This window comes from Chiloscyllium plagiosum, chromosome 20 (assembly GCF_004010195.1).
Source record: "Chiloscyllium plagiosum isolate BGI_BamShark_2017 chromosome 20, ASM401019v2, whole genome shotgun sequence".
Taxonomy (NCBI): domain Eukaryota; kingdom Metazoa; phylum Chordata; class Chondrichthyes; order Orectolobiformes; family Hemiscylliidae; genus Chiloscyllium; species Chiloscyllium plagiosum.
Window position 1 is genome coordinate 21889910 of NC_057729.1, and position 21369 is coordinate 21911278.

General features: G+C 39.9%; 1 protein-coding gene across 2 annotated transcripts in view; it reads left to right on the forward strand.

Annotated features, from left to right (window-relative positions):
* Positions 1 to 11370: 11370 nt before the first annotated feature.
* LOC122560073 (cadherin-like protein 26) overlaps positions 11371 to 21369 on the forward strand; it is a 77532-nt gene continuing 67533 nt past the window's right edge. For both annotated transcript variants that reach the window (XM_043710283.1, XM_043710285.1), the window contains exon 1: positions 11371 to 11426. In XM_043710283.1, the coding sequence (XP_043566218.1) occupies positions 11391 to 11426 (36 nt within the window). In that variant the 5' untranslated portion in view covers positions 11371 to 11390. The remainder of the gene's footprint in view (positions 11427 to 21369) is intronic.

Below are 21369 nucleotides of genomic sequence, written 5' to 3' on the forward strand. Positions count from 1 at the left end.
GAACAGACCGTAGAGCACGGAGTCCCGCGTCACGGAGCTGCTCGGGACGAACCTCGACAAACACCACTGCATTCCTCTCCAGACTTCCTTTACGTAGGCACATTCCAGATGGAGGTGTGTGACAGTTTCGTCCCCCCCGCAGCCGCTTCAAGGGCAGCGTGCGGTGTGGCAGAGAGTCCGGGCGTGCATAAAGAATATCTCCAGCAGAGCCCTTCTCACCACCGGCCAAGCCATGTCTTGGTGCTTGTTGGAAAGTTCTGGCGATGAGGCATTCTGCCAAATGACTTTGACAGTCTGCTCAGGGAACCGCTCGATAGGATCCGCCCTCTCCTTTTCCCGAAGGGTCTCACTTCCTTCTCACGTGCTGACCACTTCCTGATGGACTTGTGGTCAAAGGTGCTTTTCTTTATAAATTTTTCCATGAAGGACAAGTGATACGGAATGGTCCAGCTACTTGGAGTGTTCCATCTCAGCGAGGCAAGGCCCATATTCGCAACACTGGGGACAGGTAGAACCTCAGTACGTAATGACACTTGGTATTTGCGTACCGGGGATCCACGCACAACTTGATGCAGCCACACACAAAAGTGGCCATCAGGGTGAGGGTGTGTTTTTTCCCCCGTTGCCCAGATCTTTATACATTGTGTCCCTTCGGACCCGGTCCAACTTTGATCTCCACATGAAGTGGAAGATGGCCCGGGTGACTGCAACGGCACAGGTTCTGGGAATGGGCCAGGCCTGTGCCACATATAACAACACTGAGAGTACCTCACACCTGATGATACTATATAGATAGCTGATTTCAATTTCTCTGGAGGAGTAATCGTTAACTCTAAGGAGTTTATTTTTCTTTCGACTCAAATAAATCCATTCCCAAGCAATTCCATGGCTTTTGTGATAATGAAGAGAGTGACAGTGGTTCCTTCAGGCTCGTAATTACTCACTGCAGAAGGTATGCAATTTGAAATTATTTTCCACACAATGAGTAATACCTGACCACCAGAATGATCATTGTGCCCTTTTGCGTGAGACTTTTTTTTATTCTTAAATGACCTTGGTGAAGTTGTTGCATCTCAAACTGGACTCTTGGTGTGACTTGTCTCATGTAGAAGACTAATGAGTCATCAGTAATGGTTTGAGCTGTTCAAAATCTTGGCGGACTATTGGATCCTGGGTGTCTAGTCTGGTCATCCTTCTAGACAATGTTTCTGGATTTGAAGACATTCTTTATCCTCTTTTTGGACTGGCCTTCTCTTGCAACTTCCTCTCAGTAGCTGATAAGTGCGAAGTGACTAAGCATGCGAGCATTTCAACTTTCTTGATGAAGTCTAAGTCCTCCTGCTCAGTTTCACTTGATGGTATTCCTGATAGTGTGTTTGTTGTTGTGTAGTACTTTTGTTTTACCAGTTTGGTGGAGTTATAGCTTGTGAATCTTAACCTGAATGAGGTTAAGATTGAGTGATGATTTGTGATCAGTTTCAATTTTGAATCATAATGCTATCATGTAACCTAAAAAATGTTAATATTCTCACATTACTGCCAAAACCTGTTTCTTTATCATTGTCTGGTGTTGTTCTGTGCTTTTTTACTGGTATCAATATGTAGTAGTCTGGTCTGCACTTACTGTTTCACTGCTTTTGAAATACTATTGCCCCTGGTTCTGTAGGTGATACATCTGCAGTCACTACAGTTGTTAAGTGTGAGTGCAATTTGCTAAGATTTGTGAAGAGATTAGGAATTGTTTCAGAGTAGCTTGCTCGACCAAGTTCCAACACTATTATTGAGCTTGTCTCAAAGGCTGTCTCACTGGCTTGTTGATCTCTGTCAAATTCATTGAAACTTGCCAATATGATTGATTGATTAGACCAATGGGGGATTATACTTTTACTGTGCATTTAAAAATATTTGAATTTATGTTATAACTTGGCTTATTCAACTTTATCTTCATTTCATTTGGTAAGTAACCTTCCGTTTTATTGTTAAAATAAAATCTGCGACATTGCATACGCATGTTTCAGTAAGGGAACATCTCATTTAAACTGAAACAAACACAACATGATCTATCAAGCCAGGTTTCTGAATGGAATTTAAGTAGTCCATTAGTAACATCAGCTGGGATCATAACAGTAGGCAGCAGAAAGAAAGTGATGCCACTTGTCTTTGTGGAGTCTAGAAAGTCATTAATCTCTGGACAACATTGTTGAGCACCTGTCCAGACCACAGATATTGCACTGATCTGGGTGGCTGTCTCCAACCAATCTGGCAGAGTTTGGAGAGATGTGCTCTTCTAGAGATCTGAGGGCTTCTTTTCCACTGGGACCTCCAGGTCCCTGTTGGTGAAGTAGAATGTTAACTTCACTCCTTCTTGCATCACCTCCTTCTGAAATGTGATATTGCAAATGATTTCCAATGGTAGGTCCTGGCTTGCAATGCTTGAACTGTTGACTCTGTGAGCACAGGTTTCATTGAAAAGGTCACCATGGAGGCTGGTTGAATGATTGATTAGATGAGCCATGTATGATTGTGTGAGAAGTGTCACCAGGCTCACAAAAGGAGATCCTCCATAAAACTTCCTGAAATTGTCATTTAGTCAAATATGAGAAGGTGGAGCCCAATATCACTTCCCTCTTTTTGCATGACATATGAAATATAAATTAAGCTTAAAAATACTGTGAATGTTGTAATAAAATATTTCTAATAGCATCATGACATATCTGTGCCAGCTCCCAGGCAAACGCATCATGCTGAATGGATGCTGCCACTTTCTGAAACCCAAACTCCCATTTCATTGACACCATTGTTACTATGAAACCCATTTACACAACCCATGAACATAAAGACATGTTAGGAATTGAGGTTAACACAATTTATTTTTTTCTAATCGTGGAACCGAGTTCACCAGTTCAGTATTAAATATTAACCTGTGGCAAGTCACTTCTACAATTTTGAGATATGTTAGTCAGTCATGACATGGCAGCACATTTCAGGAAAACAGTACCTGACTGTTTCTGCAGTTCTACCATTTCAGAATTGAGATACTGCCATTCTGAATTATCTATAGTCTTTTGAAGGTTTTATTAATTGAGCTGAATGTAAAGACTTTTTCCCTTTCTGGCATGTTAACTTAAACATACTTGACCCAATGATGGAATATTATTGAAGTTTTCAGGCTGGTCAAATAGTTTAGGAAGTAAGACCTCGTTACAAGCTCCATATTCAAAATAAATTTCAATAACTGGAACACTTGTTTACCTTTTTATTTCATTTTGATTGCTTGATAATCGTTTTTTAAAAAAAAATTGATGCTTTTTTTGGCGAAATCGTTGCATAGATAACTGAATTTCACTGATTCTCAATTGTAAGATGTAATAACCTATTTCCTTGAATTTCATATAACTCATGCTGTCAGATGCTTTCTTGTTCAGACAATGGTTTGAAAACATCATAATCCTTGGCTTGATGCCAAGTCTAAGATATAATCTTAGATATAGTTGCAGTTAGTATTGAGATGGGGGATGATGTTGTTGGGGAGGCAAAATAATGATCGAACGTGCCAGAATGTTCTGTCACTGGTCAAACTTCTCAATCGCTGCCCAGAATGGGAATGGAAGCCCAATGGATGATATCCTGTTGAGAGTGCTAACAGACTCTTTAACAATGATTTTGAGCAGTTTTAGGCATTCGCTTGAAGATACATATCTCTCATAAGGCTTAATAGGTCACTAGCAATAGTGGGGGAGAGCACCATGATTATTCCCAGAGGCAAAAGAAGTGGAGACGTCACCATCCAAAGCAGTCCTACTGATATCATGCTTTTCCATTATTTTCCCACCTTACCAACCATCCCCCCTCCTCAGCCCCACTGACTTCAACCCAACTTTGACCCAATCAAGGATGATGTCATAAATAATATCTTAGAAGTCACATCAAGTCAAAGATTGTCATGGTACCAATCTCAAGGGAACATAGCCTCAGCAAGAAAAGACCTGTTAACACCACTGTTTCTCAATTGTATAATGCAAATAATGTGAGTCACTCATTCCATACAATAAAGATCACAGCTATCATTGGAAGGAAGGACAATTTAAAGAAATTACAGCTGTGGTAACCAGCAACTGGGAAGGTCTTTTATTCCAGAATCCCTGTAGCAAAGCCAGTCAAGGGTTAAAAGGTACATAGGGAGGTCTGTACCCTACATTCAGCAGCTGCCTTTCCCAGTCAGGAAGAGAATGAAAGCAGAGGTACGTCAGCAGCTGTGTGGTGCGAAGCTATGCTACTACACATATAACATGCAGGGAATAATCATGGGGGTGGGGAGGTGGGGGCACTAAGACAGGTGAATGCTCAAAGAAGGCATAGGGTATATAGATAATGGACAAACTGGTGACCAAAGTCTTGTTTCTGTGAGCAGCGCAGTAAATAGGATTCTGGTCCAATAGTGCAAGTCAGCTCAGAGGGTAATCAGCTTTGCCATCATGGATGGATTCCCTCAGGTTTGAGGCTTATTGGCTGTGGCCATCTCGTCTCTCTCAGCAGCCAGATGTTTATATCCCTCTCTCAGTGTTCAGCTCATATGTAATTGCTGCAAATGGATCCTCTAAGTGTGTGCTAGGTCTCCTGGAAACTATCATGAGATTTTCATTCTGAGACAGTCCCAGGTACCAGGATGGTTTATCCCAGCGGAAAGCCATGATGGACGGATCCTAGATGAGGTAGAGTAATGAGTTTAACACCAGAAGCATACGTAATGTCAATGTAATAATCATGTCAAAGTCACACAAGTACATAGAAAGTCTGGAAGGGAGAAGAAACTCTAACTTGGTGCAAAGATATAGTGTTTGTGTAACGGGCCCTTGGGACACAGTGGTAGAGCTGGAAGGCCTGAGTGCTCCAGAGGCGTGTCATATCCCAATTCTGAACAGGCTGAATAAACATCTATAATGTTTGCATTGATCAAGTGATCTTGTATTTAAGACCATGGACTTAAGCAGCATACTTTTCAGAAACCAAACATACCTGATCTTGGCTACACAGCAAACCAGGCAATGAGGGTTATCCACGGTTGACATGGCAGCACACATTATTGTGGAGCCTCATCTCTGAAACACTTTTCACGGAAGAGGACATGAACTTAAAAGTGAGAGTCATTGTGCACTGCATGCAATTGTTAGACTCCTCAGTTGTTGCATGTTTGGGAGCAAACTCTAACAAATGTCCATACATTTCCCATTGCCTACTCTATACTTCCTTGCCTCGCTGATCAACGTTTCCACAACCATTAGCCAGCCCAACTTAGCATCTACATGGAATTGAGCAGTCCTGGGCCTATCCTCAGTCCTCCAATAATGACTGCCTCCAGCTTTCATTATCTCCATCACCCTCTCCTGCACTAGTGTATGGCCTTGACCAATTTTCAGGGGCCAAATTCTTCTCTTACCTCAATGCTAAATATGGACTTTGGTCATTACATTGAGCCAGGGAATATTAAGCAGTCACCATTTTCAGAAGACCACTTGGAAGACTACTCTACAGTTAAACTGTTAGTCAATATCTAATCCAACAGTTTTTGGCAAGAATTACAAAAAAATGTGTCTGCATGCATTGCCTATGACTTTACAATAATGTGATGGCGGTAACTTGCTGTGAAAGGCTTTATTTCAATAGCAGGAAGTGCCAGACGAATATAAGTCAAACCAATTTCTTTGCTCCTGCGTATTTAGGTTGTGGATTCTGTCACGACCTATGTAATGTTGAAGACACAATACAAAGTAGCAATACTTTGGATTCTTTCATTTCTTAGCATCATACATTCTGAACATTTCCTTAAGCTAAAGAAAGAAACCTCTCCTGCCTTTTGAAACTGGAGATTATTTATCTTGTTTGGTTATAAAACTTCATCGATTTATAAGACCCACGTTCCTGTCTCACCTCCTCAAAATGTGTGTCAAATGCCTGAACAGGCTGAGTAAAAATATCTACAAAACCCCATTAGTTCCAAAGCTAAGCCTCAAAGATTGTTTTAAAAGAAATCACCATGGTTGCTAAAATACTTTCATGTTAATTATTAAATTAGCAGCACGGTGGCTCAGTGATTAGCACTGCTGCCTCATAGCACCAGGGTCCCAGGTTTGATTCCAGCCTCGGGCAGCTGTCAGTGTGGAGTTTGCACATTCTCCCTGTGTCTGCGTGAGTGTGCTCCAGTTTCCTCCCATGGTCCAAAGATGTGCAGGTTAGGTGAATTGGTCATGCTAAATTGCCTGAAGGGTTAGGTACACTAGTCAGGGGTAAAGGTAGGGGAATGGGTCTGGGTGGGTTGCTCTTTGGAGGGTCAGTATGGACTTGTTGGGCCGAAGAGCCTGTTTCCACACTGTAGGGAATCTAATCTAAATTTAGGCCCCCAGAAAACCTACTGGTTAGTAACATTCCAGAAACCCAAACTTCCAATAGTAATATGAGAACAAATGAATCCCACAGTTTACATGACAAATTTATTACAGATAGGTTACAATTCTTTATTTGCACTGCTTGGAGCTTTTTATTTAGAAGGCTATTTGAAGAAGAACTCTCAGTCTTTATTTTTTTCAGTTGAAGACTGTTTTAATCAGAAATCCTTTCAATTCCATAGTCACTTTTCATTAGAGATTTAAATGAGCACCTTTCTTCTGCTGAGTACCATAATCCCACTCCCTCCTGCATTACAATAACCTAGCGGAAATTCAAAGTTTACTGTACAAGAAATCATGGACATTAAGAACATACATTACTACAAGTATTAGTGTTATAATACAATTATTTCATTATTTCAAAGGAGAGAAATTTTAAGGAGAAAGAAGAAAATTGCTAGACTGCATATGGGAAAAGGAATATAGTACTTTAAATATTCATTGTTATTCATTGTTAACTCTTTAATAATTGGGAGTAATTTCTAAAAAAAAATCAAATTGTACCAGTGTTAAGACTGTAAAATCCAGAATGAGGAAACATTAAATTGATCTTATGAAGTGTATGAAGCAACAATAATATATAAGCATTACATAAATCACTCCAGATTTGAACTTTAATTTATTTCCATGTAATTGACTATTTCTACAAACTTCTGTTCCATGTTGTCTGGAGTTATACGATTATTTGCACATTCTATAGTTAGCTAAGATAGCAGCTGTGAATTGTTGACCATACCTTGAGCACATTAAAAAAACACATTGTGATGAAATGGAAGTTGCCAACTGTTTGTATGTATTACATTATAATTTCTAAAGTTGCTTTTGTTGTCTTGTTTATGATATCTGCATGTTTGAACAGATTGCAGAACAAACAAATCTTTGTTACATGTTCTAAACTCTATGATGACTTTTTTAAAAAAAAGCTCAGCTCACAGGTTGTATTGTTTAAGATTTTAAATAACTCCCATTATGAACATATTTTGTAGAATTGTTTGTATAAGTATAGGGTGCTGAAAGAAGTGACAAATGTTTCTGAGCAAACACACCTATATACATTTGAAGATTTTAAAGATTTTAAAGGATATTTGATGCAATACTTTTCTCAGGTCTTTTAAAGTTCATGAATGAATGGATTTTATATGATCTCTAGAAGGATTGTCTAGATAGTTGTTTTACACACTTTTGAAATGTTCTGTTATACGACATGTAAACACTTGTGAATTCTGCTTATCGATGAGCTGTGTTATCCAAAATGTATATTAGCAGGAAAGATAAAAGTAGAGAAGTTTTAATGTAGTCAATCATAATCATAGAAGAAAAAAGCCATCATAGTTAGTGCTTATTTTGTGATACTGCAATAGACAAAAATGATTGAAAAAATCCTAAGACCAGGAGTTGAATGGGCCTAAGAAAAGCATGATGGCCATCTTTATTGATCCATCCTGAAAATGTTTGCAGATTCATCATCGTGGTAGCCAAGGTTTCTGAAATTATTCTATTATGTTATTCATTATTCCACTTGGAAGTTCCTGTCTTAATACAAAATTGCAGTCAGAATAGGAGGTCGCAGAAACAACAAATGAGTTCATACAAACCAAAATGACTTTAATCTCCTCACTGTCCCTGTGGTCTCTATAGAGGGAAGTAACCAGTCACAGGACAGTCTTCCGGTTGGTCACTTTGGCTCTGATAGGTGCTGGGATGTACCCAGGCAAAAGTGAGGACTGCAGACTGGAGATCAGAGTCAAGATTAGAGTGATGATTCAGAGATGCCGGTGTTGGACTGGGGTGTACAAAGTTAAAAATCACACAACACCAGGTTATAGTCCAACAGGTTTAATTGGAAGCACACTAGCTTTCGGAGCGATGCTGACAGTGTGCTTCCAATTAAACCTGTTGGACTATAACCTGGTGTTGTGTGATTTTTAAGATTAGAGTGGTGCTGGAAAAGCACAGCAGGTCAGGCAGCATTCGAGGAGCAGGAAAATCGACGTTTCTGGCAGGAGCCCTTGTTGTGATGTACCCATTCACCTATTAACTATGTCAGAGCTTTGCTGGAGCGGCCTGTAGTTTCACCTTGTAACACGGTGGTAATTAACACAGACGTGGCAAGCTGGTTGTTAAAGGTTGGATATTTTCATATTGTGGAATGTATTGTAATATGTCAATCTATAATATGCAAACTTTAATAATTAGATACAGAATGTTCCAATGTCAATCATTGTGTTGGACAGAGCTCTTAATTTCAGATTTGAACTTGTCTTTGATCTGTTTAAACGTCTGTCCTCTTGCACTATTTTTATGTTAGGATGGATTCTGAATTGAGAACCCAAAAGTGGCTGGAGCAGATGCTTTGCCATTGGTGGCTAATTAAGAAGTTGCCTTTGGGAGCACCAAGTGGCTAGGTTACCCCCTGTGGGCAGACTCAAAGGTATCTTCACAATAAGGACAAAACTGATTACCAGCAAGGGTGATAGCTATACCCTAATGGCACGTTGATTGGGAAGAAACTGCCATTGAAACTCAATAATCAGACCTAAGTTTCCATGAACCAACACAGTAGATGCTGGGGAAACTCAGCAAGTTTGGTAGCATCTGTGGAGAGTGGAAAACAAAATTAATATTTCAAGTCCAATATGACTCTTCGTCAGAACTGAACAGGGTTGGAAAATGTTTTTTTAATGCTTTTCACAGAGGTGGAGGTGGGGTGAGGTGAACAGTTGGCTTGGAAGCCCAGTGCAAAAAGTAAAAGTGGTATTAATTATGGTGAAAGAGAAATACAGTTGTAAAATTAAGATATGGAAGGGGGAAAATATGTTCTTTCTGTTAACAACAGCGTAAACAACATACAAATAAGGACTGTAAGAGAAATGGAGAGCATGTGGTCAAGCTCTGAAATTGTGAAATTCAATGTTGAGACTTTGAGGCTGAAAAGTGTCCAAGTGGAAAATGAGGTGTTGTCCCATGAGCTTGTGTTGTGCTTTGTTGGAATACTGCACCCTGCCCAGGACAGAAATATCAGCATGACAGCAAGGGGATTTATTGAAATAGCAAGCAGCTGGAAGGTCGGGATTATTACTATGGACAGAGTTGAGATGTTCCACAAAGTGTTCACCCAGTTTAATTTTGTCCTTGTCAATATAAAGGAAACCACATTATGAACAATGATTACAGTAAGGCAGTACTAATAAAAGCTTGCTTTCACTGTAAGGTGTATTTAGGACTTTGGACAATAAGGAAGAAGGAGGTGAATGCATTTATTTTATGATTGCATTGGAAAATGCCACAGGGGAGTGAGAAAATGTTAGGAGTGATGGAAGTGTGGTCTAGGGTGTCACAGAGGGAATAGTTCTTATGAAATACTGGAGGGGAGGGGATGATGTGTTTGTGGCAGGAATGGCAGAATCCCTTATCATTGTTCTGGGAAGAATGGAAGGTGATAAGGGCAGAGAAGTGGGAGATGGGTTGGACATGGCTCAGGACCATATCAATCACAGTCAGGCAGAATCTGCTTTTGATGAAATAGGAGGTCATGTTGGAATCAGCTCGGTGGAGTTGACATCATCAAAACAGATGTGATAGTGACAGAGAACCTGACAGAATAGAATAGAATCCTTCAAAGAAGCGCCATGAAGAGGTGTACTTGAGGTAAATGTCAGAGTCATAGATATGCCTCTCCAGACAATCAGCCAGACCAAACTGCCATAGTTCAGGCTAAGATTCTGCCATTGGCAGCTGGATATTCTAGGTCCAGAGATATGTGAGATCACCTTCCAAGATCATATGCATGCTATTTACCACATGCATGATTTAAAGCAAATAGCCTTTAACCAGCCACACTAAAGTGACTGAGAAAAGATCTTGTGGAATCATTAGGACTGGCAAAGGTAACATTTATTTCTGCCTGAATCATGGAATTAATTTATAAAATTATTTTTTTTGGATTGTCTGTTATTTTTGTGATGAGGCATCTGAGTTGATGTCATGGCTACTGACAAAGAAAAAGCAAATAATTTAGTACTATTAGTGAATGAGGAGTTAGCATTGATACCATGTTTCATAAATTATTTATTCACACACAATTTAGAGACAATGCAGCTTTCCAGGTTGCAGCCTCCCTTCCCCTTGTTTCTTCTGGCATCTTGTTTGAGCTCGCCAGTGCTCTGCACATTTGAAGGAGCAGAGATTAGCTTTGCTCCCACCACAGCCCTACCCCACTTCACTGATACCACTGAATGATGCTCCCCAGAAGGAATTACTCATTCCACTATGTTTAAGTAGTCTTTTTGGAAGAACTATGCATTCCATCTGTTGCTATTTTCCCATAGCCCTTCAAATTCTTCCTGCCAATTTTTATCTAATTAATTTTAAATGCTATTGTTGAATGTACTTCCACTATTCAAGCAGTACTTTCTTACAACCAGATGATGAATACATTTTAAAGTTTCAGAAGGCAGCTCACCACCATCTTTTCATGGAAAACTAGGGAAAAGCAAAAATACCCAATAAAAAACTAAAAGAACTGTAGATGCTGTAATCCAGAAACATAGACTGAAGTTGCTGGAAAGGCCCAGCATGTCTGGCAGCACCTGTGAAGAGAAATCATAGTTAATGTTTCGGGTCTGATGACCCTTCCTTAGAACTGCTGGTAACTAGGAAAATATCGGCTTGTATAAACTGATGATTTATGGTTAGCTTTTCTTAGAATTTTATTAGAGCATAGGTAAAGACTATATCAGAACCTTTGACCGATTGTCATTGATAAGCTATCAGTAAAACAGTTAAATATTTGCAATCATTGCTAAAGTATGGTTTCCACCCATTTCTCTGTTAAAACATATTGAGACTTGTTGAACTGCATTTGCTTTGCAAATAAAGTCAAAACATCCTCTATAAAAATGTCTTAAGCTTAACTGATTTTCATAATCCTGTTTGCATTCTTGCAGTATGGACATAACAATCTTGCTGGTTTTCCTTCTAACAGTAAGTAAAACATCAAGATTTTGTATTACGATCTTAACAGGCAAATGTGTGTTAGGAACAAATGTAGAAGTAAATAGGTTCAATGCAAATATAGCAGAAATATCTTTTGTCATACTATTAGATTCTCCACTGTAGCTGAACTCCTGCTTGCTAGATCACCATTTTATTCATTGGTTTATGCCATTGGTTCTCCCATGGTACTGCTCTTGATGTGTCTGCAATAATTGTAATGCTGAAATGAACTAGGATCAGTGACTATAGAAGTCAGCAGATGTAATTCAGTCCTTGTTTTAATGTTATGTACCTTTGTTATCCTACACCTGCATTTAATGGAAGCTATCCATGTAAATTTAACAGGGCATAAGATAAGTTTTCTGTTAGTAGCTGTGATTAAGCCTTCCATTTGAAGAAACAATGTAATTTCTACTGTGATGAATTCAGAGCATTAGTTACTGCAATAAATGTTGATATAGGAACACATATTGGAAAATATTTTTTTTAAAATCCATTCATACCTAAGCTTTCTCATATTTTAAATAGATAACATCATACCTTCGATTGTTTCCTGCTCTCCTAGTTCTGTAGTATTTGCCTGGATGCATTAAAAAAATAACCAATTGTCATTTATCTGTTGGAACTAGGCTCTTAAATGGCTCAGGTAGAAAACCTCAACATTAAATGGAAAAGCTTTTGTTGTTTCTTATGCATTTGGTTTCCAGCTACATTTTCATATTTATTTCAGCTGTCCATTCCTAGTAACAACTGAACTGCACATTTTTTACATTTTTCAATTTCAGCGCTAATGCTTCAGATGCTAAATTATAAGAAGTGAGTACAGAATGCTTCCAATATCAGAGTTAAAAATCACACAACACCAGGTTATAGTCCAACAGGTTTAATTGGAAGCACACTAGCTTTCGGAGCGTCGCTTCGAAAGCTAGTGTGCTTCCAATTAAACCTGTTGGACTATAACCTGGTGTTGTGTGATTTTTAACTTTGTACACCCCAGTCCAACACCGGCATCTCTGAATCATGTCCAATATCAGAGTGTATGCCAAGAGCAATTAAAATGCTGAGTGGTTCTCCACTTAAGCAAGTTGCAAACTGACTGACATATTTTTATTTTGTCTGATGAATGGTTAACAATTCAAATGTTTGGATAGAGCCATCAGAATTATTTCTCTCTCTTTTCAAGTTTGGTAGCACATTTGGTTGAATTAAATAATGGATCTCAGATTCTGCAACTTTTACTGTGCTTTCAACCAATGCATGCATCTCTGCTAGTTCACCAGCCTGGTAACACATTTCCCCCATTAGTAACTTAATGTCCATGGTCAATTTGCTGAATTCCCTCTCTCTCTTGCTACTTTCTGGCTTTGTTTTCTCTGTATTAAAACTTTTATTTCATTTGTATTGTTGTGTTCTATCCATAAAAGTTAAATTGCATTTGAAACTCAGAAACTCAATCCTTTACTTTTTAATATTTACTCAGGGGTCGTTAGGCATATGTAGCCGGCCAGCATTCATTACCTGTCCCTAGTTGCCCTTGAGAGCTTAGTAGTGATCTGCTTTCATGAACAACAATAATCCACATGCTGTAGATAAGCCAACAATACTATTAGGGAGGGAATTTCAGGATATTGAAGGAACAGCAATATATTTCAAAGTCAGGAGGGAGAGTGGCTTGGAGGTGTTCCCATGGATCTGCTGTCCCTGTCTTTTCAGATGTTAGTGGTATGGTATTGGAAAGAGCTGTCTAAAAATATTTTTTGAATTTCTGCAGCATGTCTTGCAGATCATAGAATCCCTACAGTGCAGATAGATGCCATTTGGCCCAGTGCATCTATACTAATCCTTTGAAGAACATCCCACTCTATCCCTGTAACTCCACATTTACCATAGTTAACCTACCTAGCCTACACATCCCTGAACACAATGCAACAATTTAGCACAGTCAATCTACCTAAACTGTTCGTCTTTGGACTATCTCACTCACTCTCTTGGATGTGAACAGCGTGAGTCTTGCAGCTGCTTGAGATTGCAGGCTTATTTACACATTGGTTATGGTTTTATTGCAGTTATTATACTTCACTAATGCAGGATTCTTATTCATTTTGTTTCTTTGAAATTCAAAAACACAAGTAAACTAAACAGAAACGATCACTTTTTTTACAAACTGACTTTTTTTGTTACGGGCTTATCAGAAGCCTATGGTGAACAGCTGAAGTCTTTTTTCTAAACGTAGAAACATAAAATGAAATGTTATTTTAAGGAAAGTGTTTTTTTTACTTTGCAAGAGTGTTTTTTGAACAGCGGAAGAGTTTTCCTTTTAAAATGGAATTGTGTTTTTGTTTTGGAGAACTTGACAAAAAGTTGGCTCCAGAGAAGATCTTTATTTAATAGCTGAGGAATTTATCGAATCCGCTAAGTGGTTGATTTTATTTGAGATTTATATGTTTGATTTCTTTTCCTTTTGCATTTTCACATTATTTTCTGTGTAATGAAAGGTGGTTTATTTTATTGGAAGTTGCTTTATTTTTAGGCTTACTGTTATTGAAGGCATAAAAGAGGCAAAGAGTGAGATGGCTAGTAGATTTAGAAAAGTGATAATGCAGCAGGGTCAGTTAGATAGATGGGTGACCACCAGGAAAGGTAAGAAGTTAGTTCAAAAGTACCCTGTGGCAAATCCTCTATCAAATAGATATTCGGTATTGGTTACTGTTGAGATGGATAGTTTCTTAGGAAAATACAAGGGGTGGTCAGTTATTGGACACTAGGAATGATTTTTATGTTAGGCAGCATTTGACAACATTTAAAAGAATAATTGTTATAGTAAACACCCCTCTCAGGGGCACAGATAGGAGATTCTGTGGAAGTGAGTGTAGGTTTAGGGTAGTATGTTGCTTTCCTGGGGCCAGGATTATGGATATTTCTAAATAATTCAAGCATATTTGAAATAACTCCAAGATGGCAGGTATCCCATCACCAAGTCACCCTTTATTTACATGTGCACAGAACTTAGGCTCTGAACAGCCAGCTCAGATCCAGTCCCTAGAATTCAGAGACTCTCAATGGCTAAAGAGATAGTGTATTGCTCAGGGATTCTGGTTTTTGGATAATTGGAATCTCTTCTGGGACAGAAAAGACCTGTTCCAAAAGGATGGATTTAACTTGAACTGGAAAGGGACCATTACCTTAGCAGGGAGATTTGCCAGTTCCATTAAGGGAGACTTTACACTGCTGGTGGTGGTGGTGAAAAGAACAGGTCAATTAGAAAAGAAAGGCAAGAGAAAGTCAGAGAACAAAGTAACTCTGAAGAATTAAATTGTACTTATTTCAATGCAAGGGATCTTACAGGTAAAAACTGATGAATGGATTAGTCAGAGGGAAATGGGTCTGGGTGGGTTACTCTTCGGAGGGTTGGTGTGGACTTGTTGAGTCAAAGGGCCTATTTTCACACTGTAGAGAATCTAATCTAATCAACTGCGGATGCTGTAAATCAGAAACAAAAATAGAAATTCCTGGTAAAGCTCAGCAGGTCTGGCAATATCTGTGGAAAGAAATCAGAGTTAATATTTTGGAAGTGACCCTTCCTCAGAATTGTTCTGATTTCTCTTGTGATGATGCTACCCCTTTAACAAGGTTATTTTGCCCTTGGAGTTTTTTTGAGGGGTCGTAAAGGCAGAAGCTTTGATATACCTGGAAATAGCTACTTGAATCAACTTTTAGTTTTTTTTAAAAAAAACACGTGTACAATGAAAGGGAAGTGGCCAGTTCTCCCAGTTCAGGGATTTTTTTTCTGGTTTCAGTTTGGTTTGATTTTTAGCAAGCAGCCTGTCTGAAGGTGCTGGTCAAAGAAAGCTGCTGTGGGAGTTCCTGATTCATCAGGGATTTTCTGGCTGACTCTCTGTGATTTCTCTCCTGTAAGAATCAAACTTACTTTTTGTCAAGAGGTGTGTTGTGGGATGTTGCAGGAAATCGGAACAGCTCTTTGTTTAGTTAAGTTTTCGTGTTAGGTGGATTTTCAAATAGTTCTGTAATTCTAACTTTGATTTTCTTTTGTTTATGTGTCAATAAATTCTGTTTGACTTCAGACTGAGTGGTTTGGTCAGCTGCATCACTCCTGGGACATCCATTCCACATCTTGTTTTGAGGGGGTCTGTCCACAGTTCTTACAGGTAAAGCTGTTGAACTCAGGGCATGTTTTGGAACTTGGGATTGGAGCATCATAGCAATTATAGATACTTGGCTGAGGCATATACAGGACTAGCAGCTCAATGCTCTGTGTTTTAGATTGTAATAATGGGAGATTTTAATTTTCCAAACATTGACTGGTGTTAAAGGTTTGGATGGTAAATTGTTTGTCAAACGTGTTCAATAAAATTTTCTTTATCAATGTGTGGATCCTCCTACTAGAGATGGAGCAAAACTTGACCTTCTTTTGGACAATAAGGCAGGGCAGATGACTGAAGTGTAAATAGAGGAACACTTTGGGTCAAGTGATCATAATTCTATAAGTTTTAAAATGGTTATTGAAAAGAATAAGTCTTCCATGAAAGTTAAAGTTTTTAATTGGAGTAAGACAAATTTTAATGGTATGAGACAAGAACTTCCAGAAGTTGATTGGAGGTAAAAGGATGTCTGACAAGTGGGAAGCCTTCAAGGTTTTGATCATATGAGCTCAGAAGCATTTTGTTCCTATTAGAGTGAGCGGTAAGGCTGGTAAGATTAAAGAACAATGGATGAATGAAGATATTGAGGTTCGAGTCAAGAATAAAAGAGAATCTTATATCAGATACAAACAACTGGATTCAAATTAATCTCTTAATCAATATAAAGAGTGCAGGGATATTCTTAAGAAAAAAACTTAGAAAAGCAAAGAGAGAATATGAGATAGTATTGGCAGATAAGGGTAATCCAAAGAGATTCTACAAGTACATTAAGAGTAAATAACTAGAGAGAGGGTAGGGCCCTTAAATGATCAAAGAGGTCATCTTTGTGTTGAACCCTTGGAGATGGGAGAGATATTAAATTAATATTTCACATCAGTTTTTACTGTGAAGAAAGAAACGGAGGCTAGAAAGCTCAGGGAAATAACTATTATTTTTTAAAAACAGTTCTTAGAGAATATGTAAGTAGATAAATCTCCAGGACCTGATCTCACATATTCCAGAATGCTATGGGAAGTAAGGGAGGAAATTGGAAAAGAAGAGAAAGAGACACAGCGAGAGAGAGGGTGGAGAGATTTATGAAGGAAATAGCTAGCAGTAATGGAGCAGTTCAAATTGAACACGTTCCCGGAACAATGTGGGAAGTAAAGGAGGAAATTGAGAGACCCCTTTCAGAAATATTTGCATGACCTATAACTCTGGGTGAGGTGCCTGATTCCTGGAGGATGGCTAATGTTGTGCTTTAGTTTAAGAACGGTCATAAGGAGAATCTGGGAAACTATAGACCTGTGAGTCTGACTTCAGTTGTGGGTAATTTGTTGAAGGTGATTTTAAAAGATGGAATTTATAAACATTTAGAGAGGCAAAAATTGATTAAAGATAGTCAGCATGGTTTTCTGTGTGGAAAATCATGTCTCACAAACTTGACTGAATTTTTTGAGCAAGTTACCAAAAAGATTGATCAGGGCAGAGCAGTAGATGTTGTTTACTTAAACTTCAATAAAGTCTTTGACAAGATTCTGCATGGTAGTCTAATTAGTAACATTCGATCATATGGGATTCAGGGTGAGCTTGCCAAATAGATGCATAATTGGCTTAACAGCAGGAGACAGAGAGTAGTGGTGGAGGGTTGTTTTTCGGACTGGAAGCCTGATATCAGCAGTGTTCTATAGGGATCGGTGCTGGGTTTGTCCTTTATATAAATGATTTGGATGAGAATATAGAAGGCATGGTTAGTAAGTTTGTGGATGACTCCAAAACTGGTGGCATAGTAGACAGTGAAGAAGGTTTGCCAAGATTACAAAAGGGTCTTGATCAAATGGGTCAGTGGACTGATGAATGGCAGATGGAGTTCAATTTAGATAAACGTGAGGCATTGGATTTTGGTACAACAACCAGGGGCAGGACACATAGTTAATGGTAAGGCCTAGAGTATTGTTGTAGAACAGAGAGGCCTAGGGTTCAGGCACATAATTCTTTGAAGTTTGCGCCACATATAGACAAGGTGGTTAATAAGGTCAGCGGTGTAGAGGTCAGTGCACCAAACTATCACTAACCACAACAAGGACAGAACCACCCTGGTCCTCACCCTCTACCCCACCAACCTCCGCATAAACCGCATCATCTGTCAACATTTCTGCCACCTACATACAGACCCCACCACCAGGCATATATTTCCCTCCCCATCCCTATCTACTCTCCGCAAAGACCATTCCCTCCATGACTACCTGGTCAGGTCCACGGCCCCCAATAACCCACCCTCCCCTCCTGGCACCTTCCATGCTACTGCAGGAATTGCAAAACCTGTGTCACATCTCCCCCTCACCTCCATCCAAGGCCTCAAAAACACCTTCCACATCCATCAAAGTTTCACCTGCACATTCACCAATGTCATTTATTGTATCCGTTGCTCCCGATGCGGTCTGCTTTACATTGGGGAGACTGGACGCCTCCTAGCAGAGCGCTTTAGGGAACATCTTCGGGACACCTGCACCAATCAACCACACCACCCTGAGGCCGAACATTTCAACTCTCCCTCCTACTCTGACGAGGACATGCAGGTCCTGGGCCTTCTCCATCGCCACTCCCTCACCGCCCAATGCCTGGAGGAAGAGCACCTCATCTTCTGTGTCGGAACACTTCAATCCCAGGGCATCAATGTGGACTTCACCAGTTTCATCATTTCCCCTCCCCCACCTTACTCCATTTCCAAGCTGAAGAGATAGTGGAGGCATTATGGTGACCTTTCAGGAATGACTAGAATTAGGGAGGGTACCAGAGGACTGGAAAATTGTTACACCCCTGTTTAAAAAGGGAGTAAGGCAAAAAGGCAGAAAATTACAGACTGATTAGCTCAACCTTCGTCATGGGTAAGATCCTGGAATCCATTGTGAGGGATGAGATTTCTGAATACTTGCAAGTGTGTGGTAAAATTGGGCAAAGTCAACATGGTTTCATCAAGGGGAAGTCATGTCTGACAAATCTGCTAGAATTCTTTGAGGAAGTAATGAGCAAATTAGACCAAGGAGAGCCAATGGATGTTATCGACCTAGACTTCAAGAAGACCTTTGACAAGGTGCCACACAGGAGGCTACTGAGTGAGATAAGAGGCCATGGTATTAGAGGCAAAGTACTAGCATGGATAGAAGTTTGGCTGTCTGGCAGAAAGCAGAGAGTGGGGATATAAGGAACCTTCTCAGGATGGCAGCTAGTGACAAATGGAGTTCTGCAAGGCTCAGTGTTGGGACCACAACTTTTCACTTTATACATTAACAATGTAGCTGAAGGAACCAAGGACATTCTGGCTACATTTGCAGTCAATACAAAGATAGGTAGATGGACAAGTAGCATTGAGGAGGCAGGGAGGCTGCAGAAGGATTTGGACAGGGGATCAAGGGTTACAGGGAGAAAGTGGAAGAATGGTGTTGAGAAACATATCAGCCATGATTGAATGATGATGCAGACTTGATGGGCTGAATAGCCTAATTTCCACTCCTGTGTTTTATGGTCTTATGATGTGTGGTGATCACTGGACTGGCCGCACTGACCTGTACAGCTAACTGTGGGCTGGAGTGCAGGGACTCGGATCTCTGGATTTTGATTGGACCAAATACCAGACTGACTGTAAGCATCACCCTGGCCTGGTATTGGATGAGCTCCTTGATTAAATGTAACCGTACCTCCTGACCTCACTAAGGACTGCTGGCCTTCAACTTTCAGATGTGACCATTTTGAGTCAAAGAATTATAGAGATATACAACACTGAAACAGACCCTTCAGTCCAATTTGTCCATGATGACCAGATAGTTCAAATAAATCTAGTCTCATTTGCCAGCATTTGGCCCATATCCCTCTAAACCCTTCCTGCTCAAATCCCCATCCAAATGCTTGTTAAATGTTACAATTGTACCAGCCTCCCCACTTCCTCTGGCAGCTCATTCCATACATGCACCACCCTCTGTGTGAAAAAGTTGCCCTTTAGATCCATTTTAAATTTTTCCCCTCTTATCCTAACCCTATGCCCTCTAGTTTTGGACTCACCCACCCTGGAGAAAAGACCTTGCCTATTTACCCTATCCATGTCCCTCAGAATTTTATAAACCTCTAACACGTCACCCCTCAGCCTCCAATGCTCCAGGGACAGCAGCCCAAGCCTATATGGCCTCTCCCTATAACTCAAATCCCCCAACCCTGGCAATATCCTTGTTATTCTTTTCATAACGTTTCTAGTTTCACAACAGTTTCCAGTTTCACATTTTGCTTGACGTACATGCAGTGTAAGTTGCTTGTTGCAGATCTGATTTTGACATTGTCCTGTACAGTGCGTTGTGGATAAATCACAACAAGTTACCTTTAATTCAGCTATTTGTTAAGAAATTTCACTGACAATCAAGTACTGAAACAATTATTTAAACTTTACTGCATGTAGCCACCAAGATAAGACCTCTCAAGTAAGCAAGTTATGCTTCACCATTGTTATGGAGCAGAGCAGATCCCCTAAAAATATATGAAGTGGATAGTCTACACCCTAACTTATCTTATTTTAAAGGCAAGTGCCAGACATTTCATTTTGAATGCAATTTGATTGGTCAAGCTACCAGATTTGAAGCAAAACACATCTTATTCATACACTGTATGTGAAGTACAGCAAAAGAACAAGGACATTTGAATAACTTAACTCTATTAGAAAGATTAACAGAATAATAGATTATTTTACTACTAAACAGAAATGGTTTCAATATAGGAACATTTCATAAAGACACTCCCTGGCAAAGGCAAAATCAATAAACTAGAATGTCTCACATGCAATTCTAGCAGCTCAGGAGGAAAAATGTCAAGAGAAAACTCAGAGTGTAGCAAGGAGAGGTGTACTGCAGCTTTTTTAACCCTGTTATGACCCCAGGAACAATTCCTACTGAAAATCTCAAAAAACCTAAACATCCTGGTTCTGTGGATGCTTGACCACACCAATTCAGGCTGCTTCTACTGTTCCAACTTTAAAAAAAGACAAGGCCTCACAAGCTGTTTATGAGTTTTTAAATTTTTCTTCTTTCTCCTTAAAAATAGGTGACCCCCTAGTTGTGTAATCCCCCACTCTAGAGAAAAGACACTTGCCACTTACCTTATTGATAACACTCATGATTTTATAAACCTCTATAAGTTCAGCCTTCAGTCTCCTATGCTCCAGTGAAAAAAGTTCCCAGCCTATTTGGCTTCCGCCCGTAAATCAAACACTCCATTCCTGGTAACATCCTGGTAAATCTCTTCTGAACCTTTTCCAGCTTGATAATATCCTTCCTATAACAGGCTGACCAGAACTGGACACAGGGCTCCAGCTGAGTCCTCACCAATCAAGGGAACAGGAGAATCGACATTTCGGGCATAAGCCCTTCTTCAGGAATGAGGAAAGTTTGTCCAGCAGGCGAAGATAAAAGGTAGGGAGGAGGGACTTGGGGGAGGGGCATCGGAAATGTGATAGGTGGAAAGAGGTCAAGGTGAGGGTGATAGGTCAGAGTGGGGTGGGGGCGGAGAGGTCAGGAAGAAGATTGCAGGTTAGGAAGGCGGTGCTGAATTCGATGGATCATTCCCCTACGCTCTCGGATTAATGAGTTCAACACGCGGCGTGACATCGAACAATTCTTCTGCCGCCTTCGCCTCCGTGCTTACTTCTTTAACCAAGACTCTCGCCCACCCTCTGACAACCCCTTCTCCCGCCTCCAACACACCCCATCCACCTGGCCACCCTGTGCTGGCCTCCTACCTGCCCTCGACCT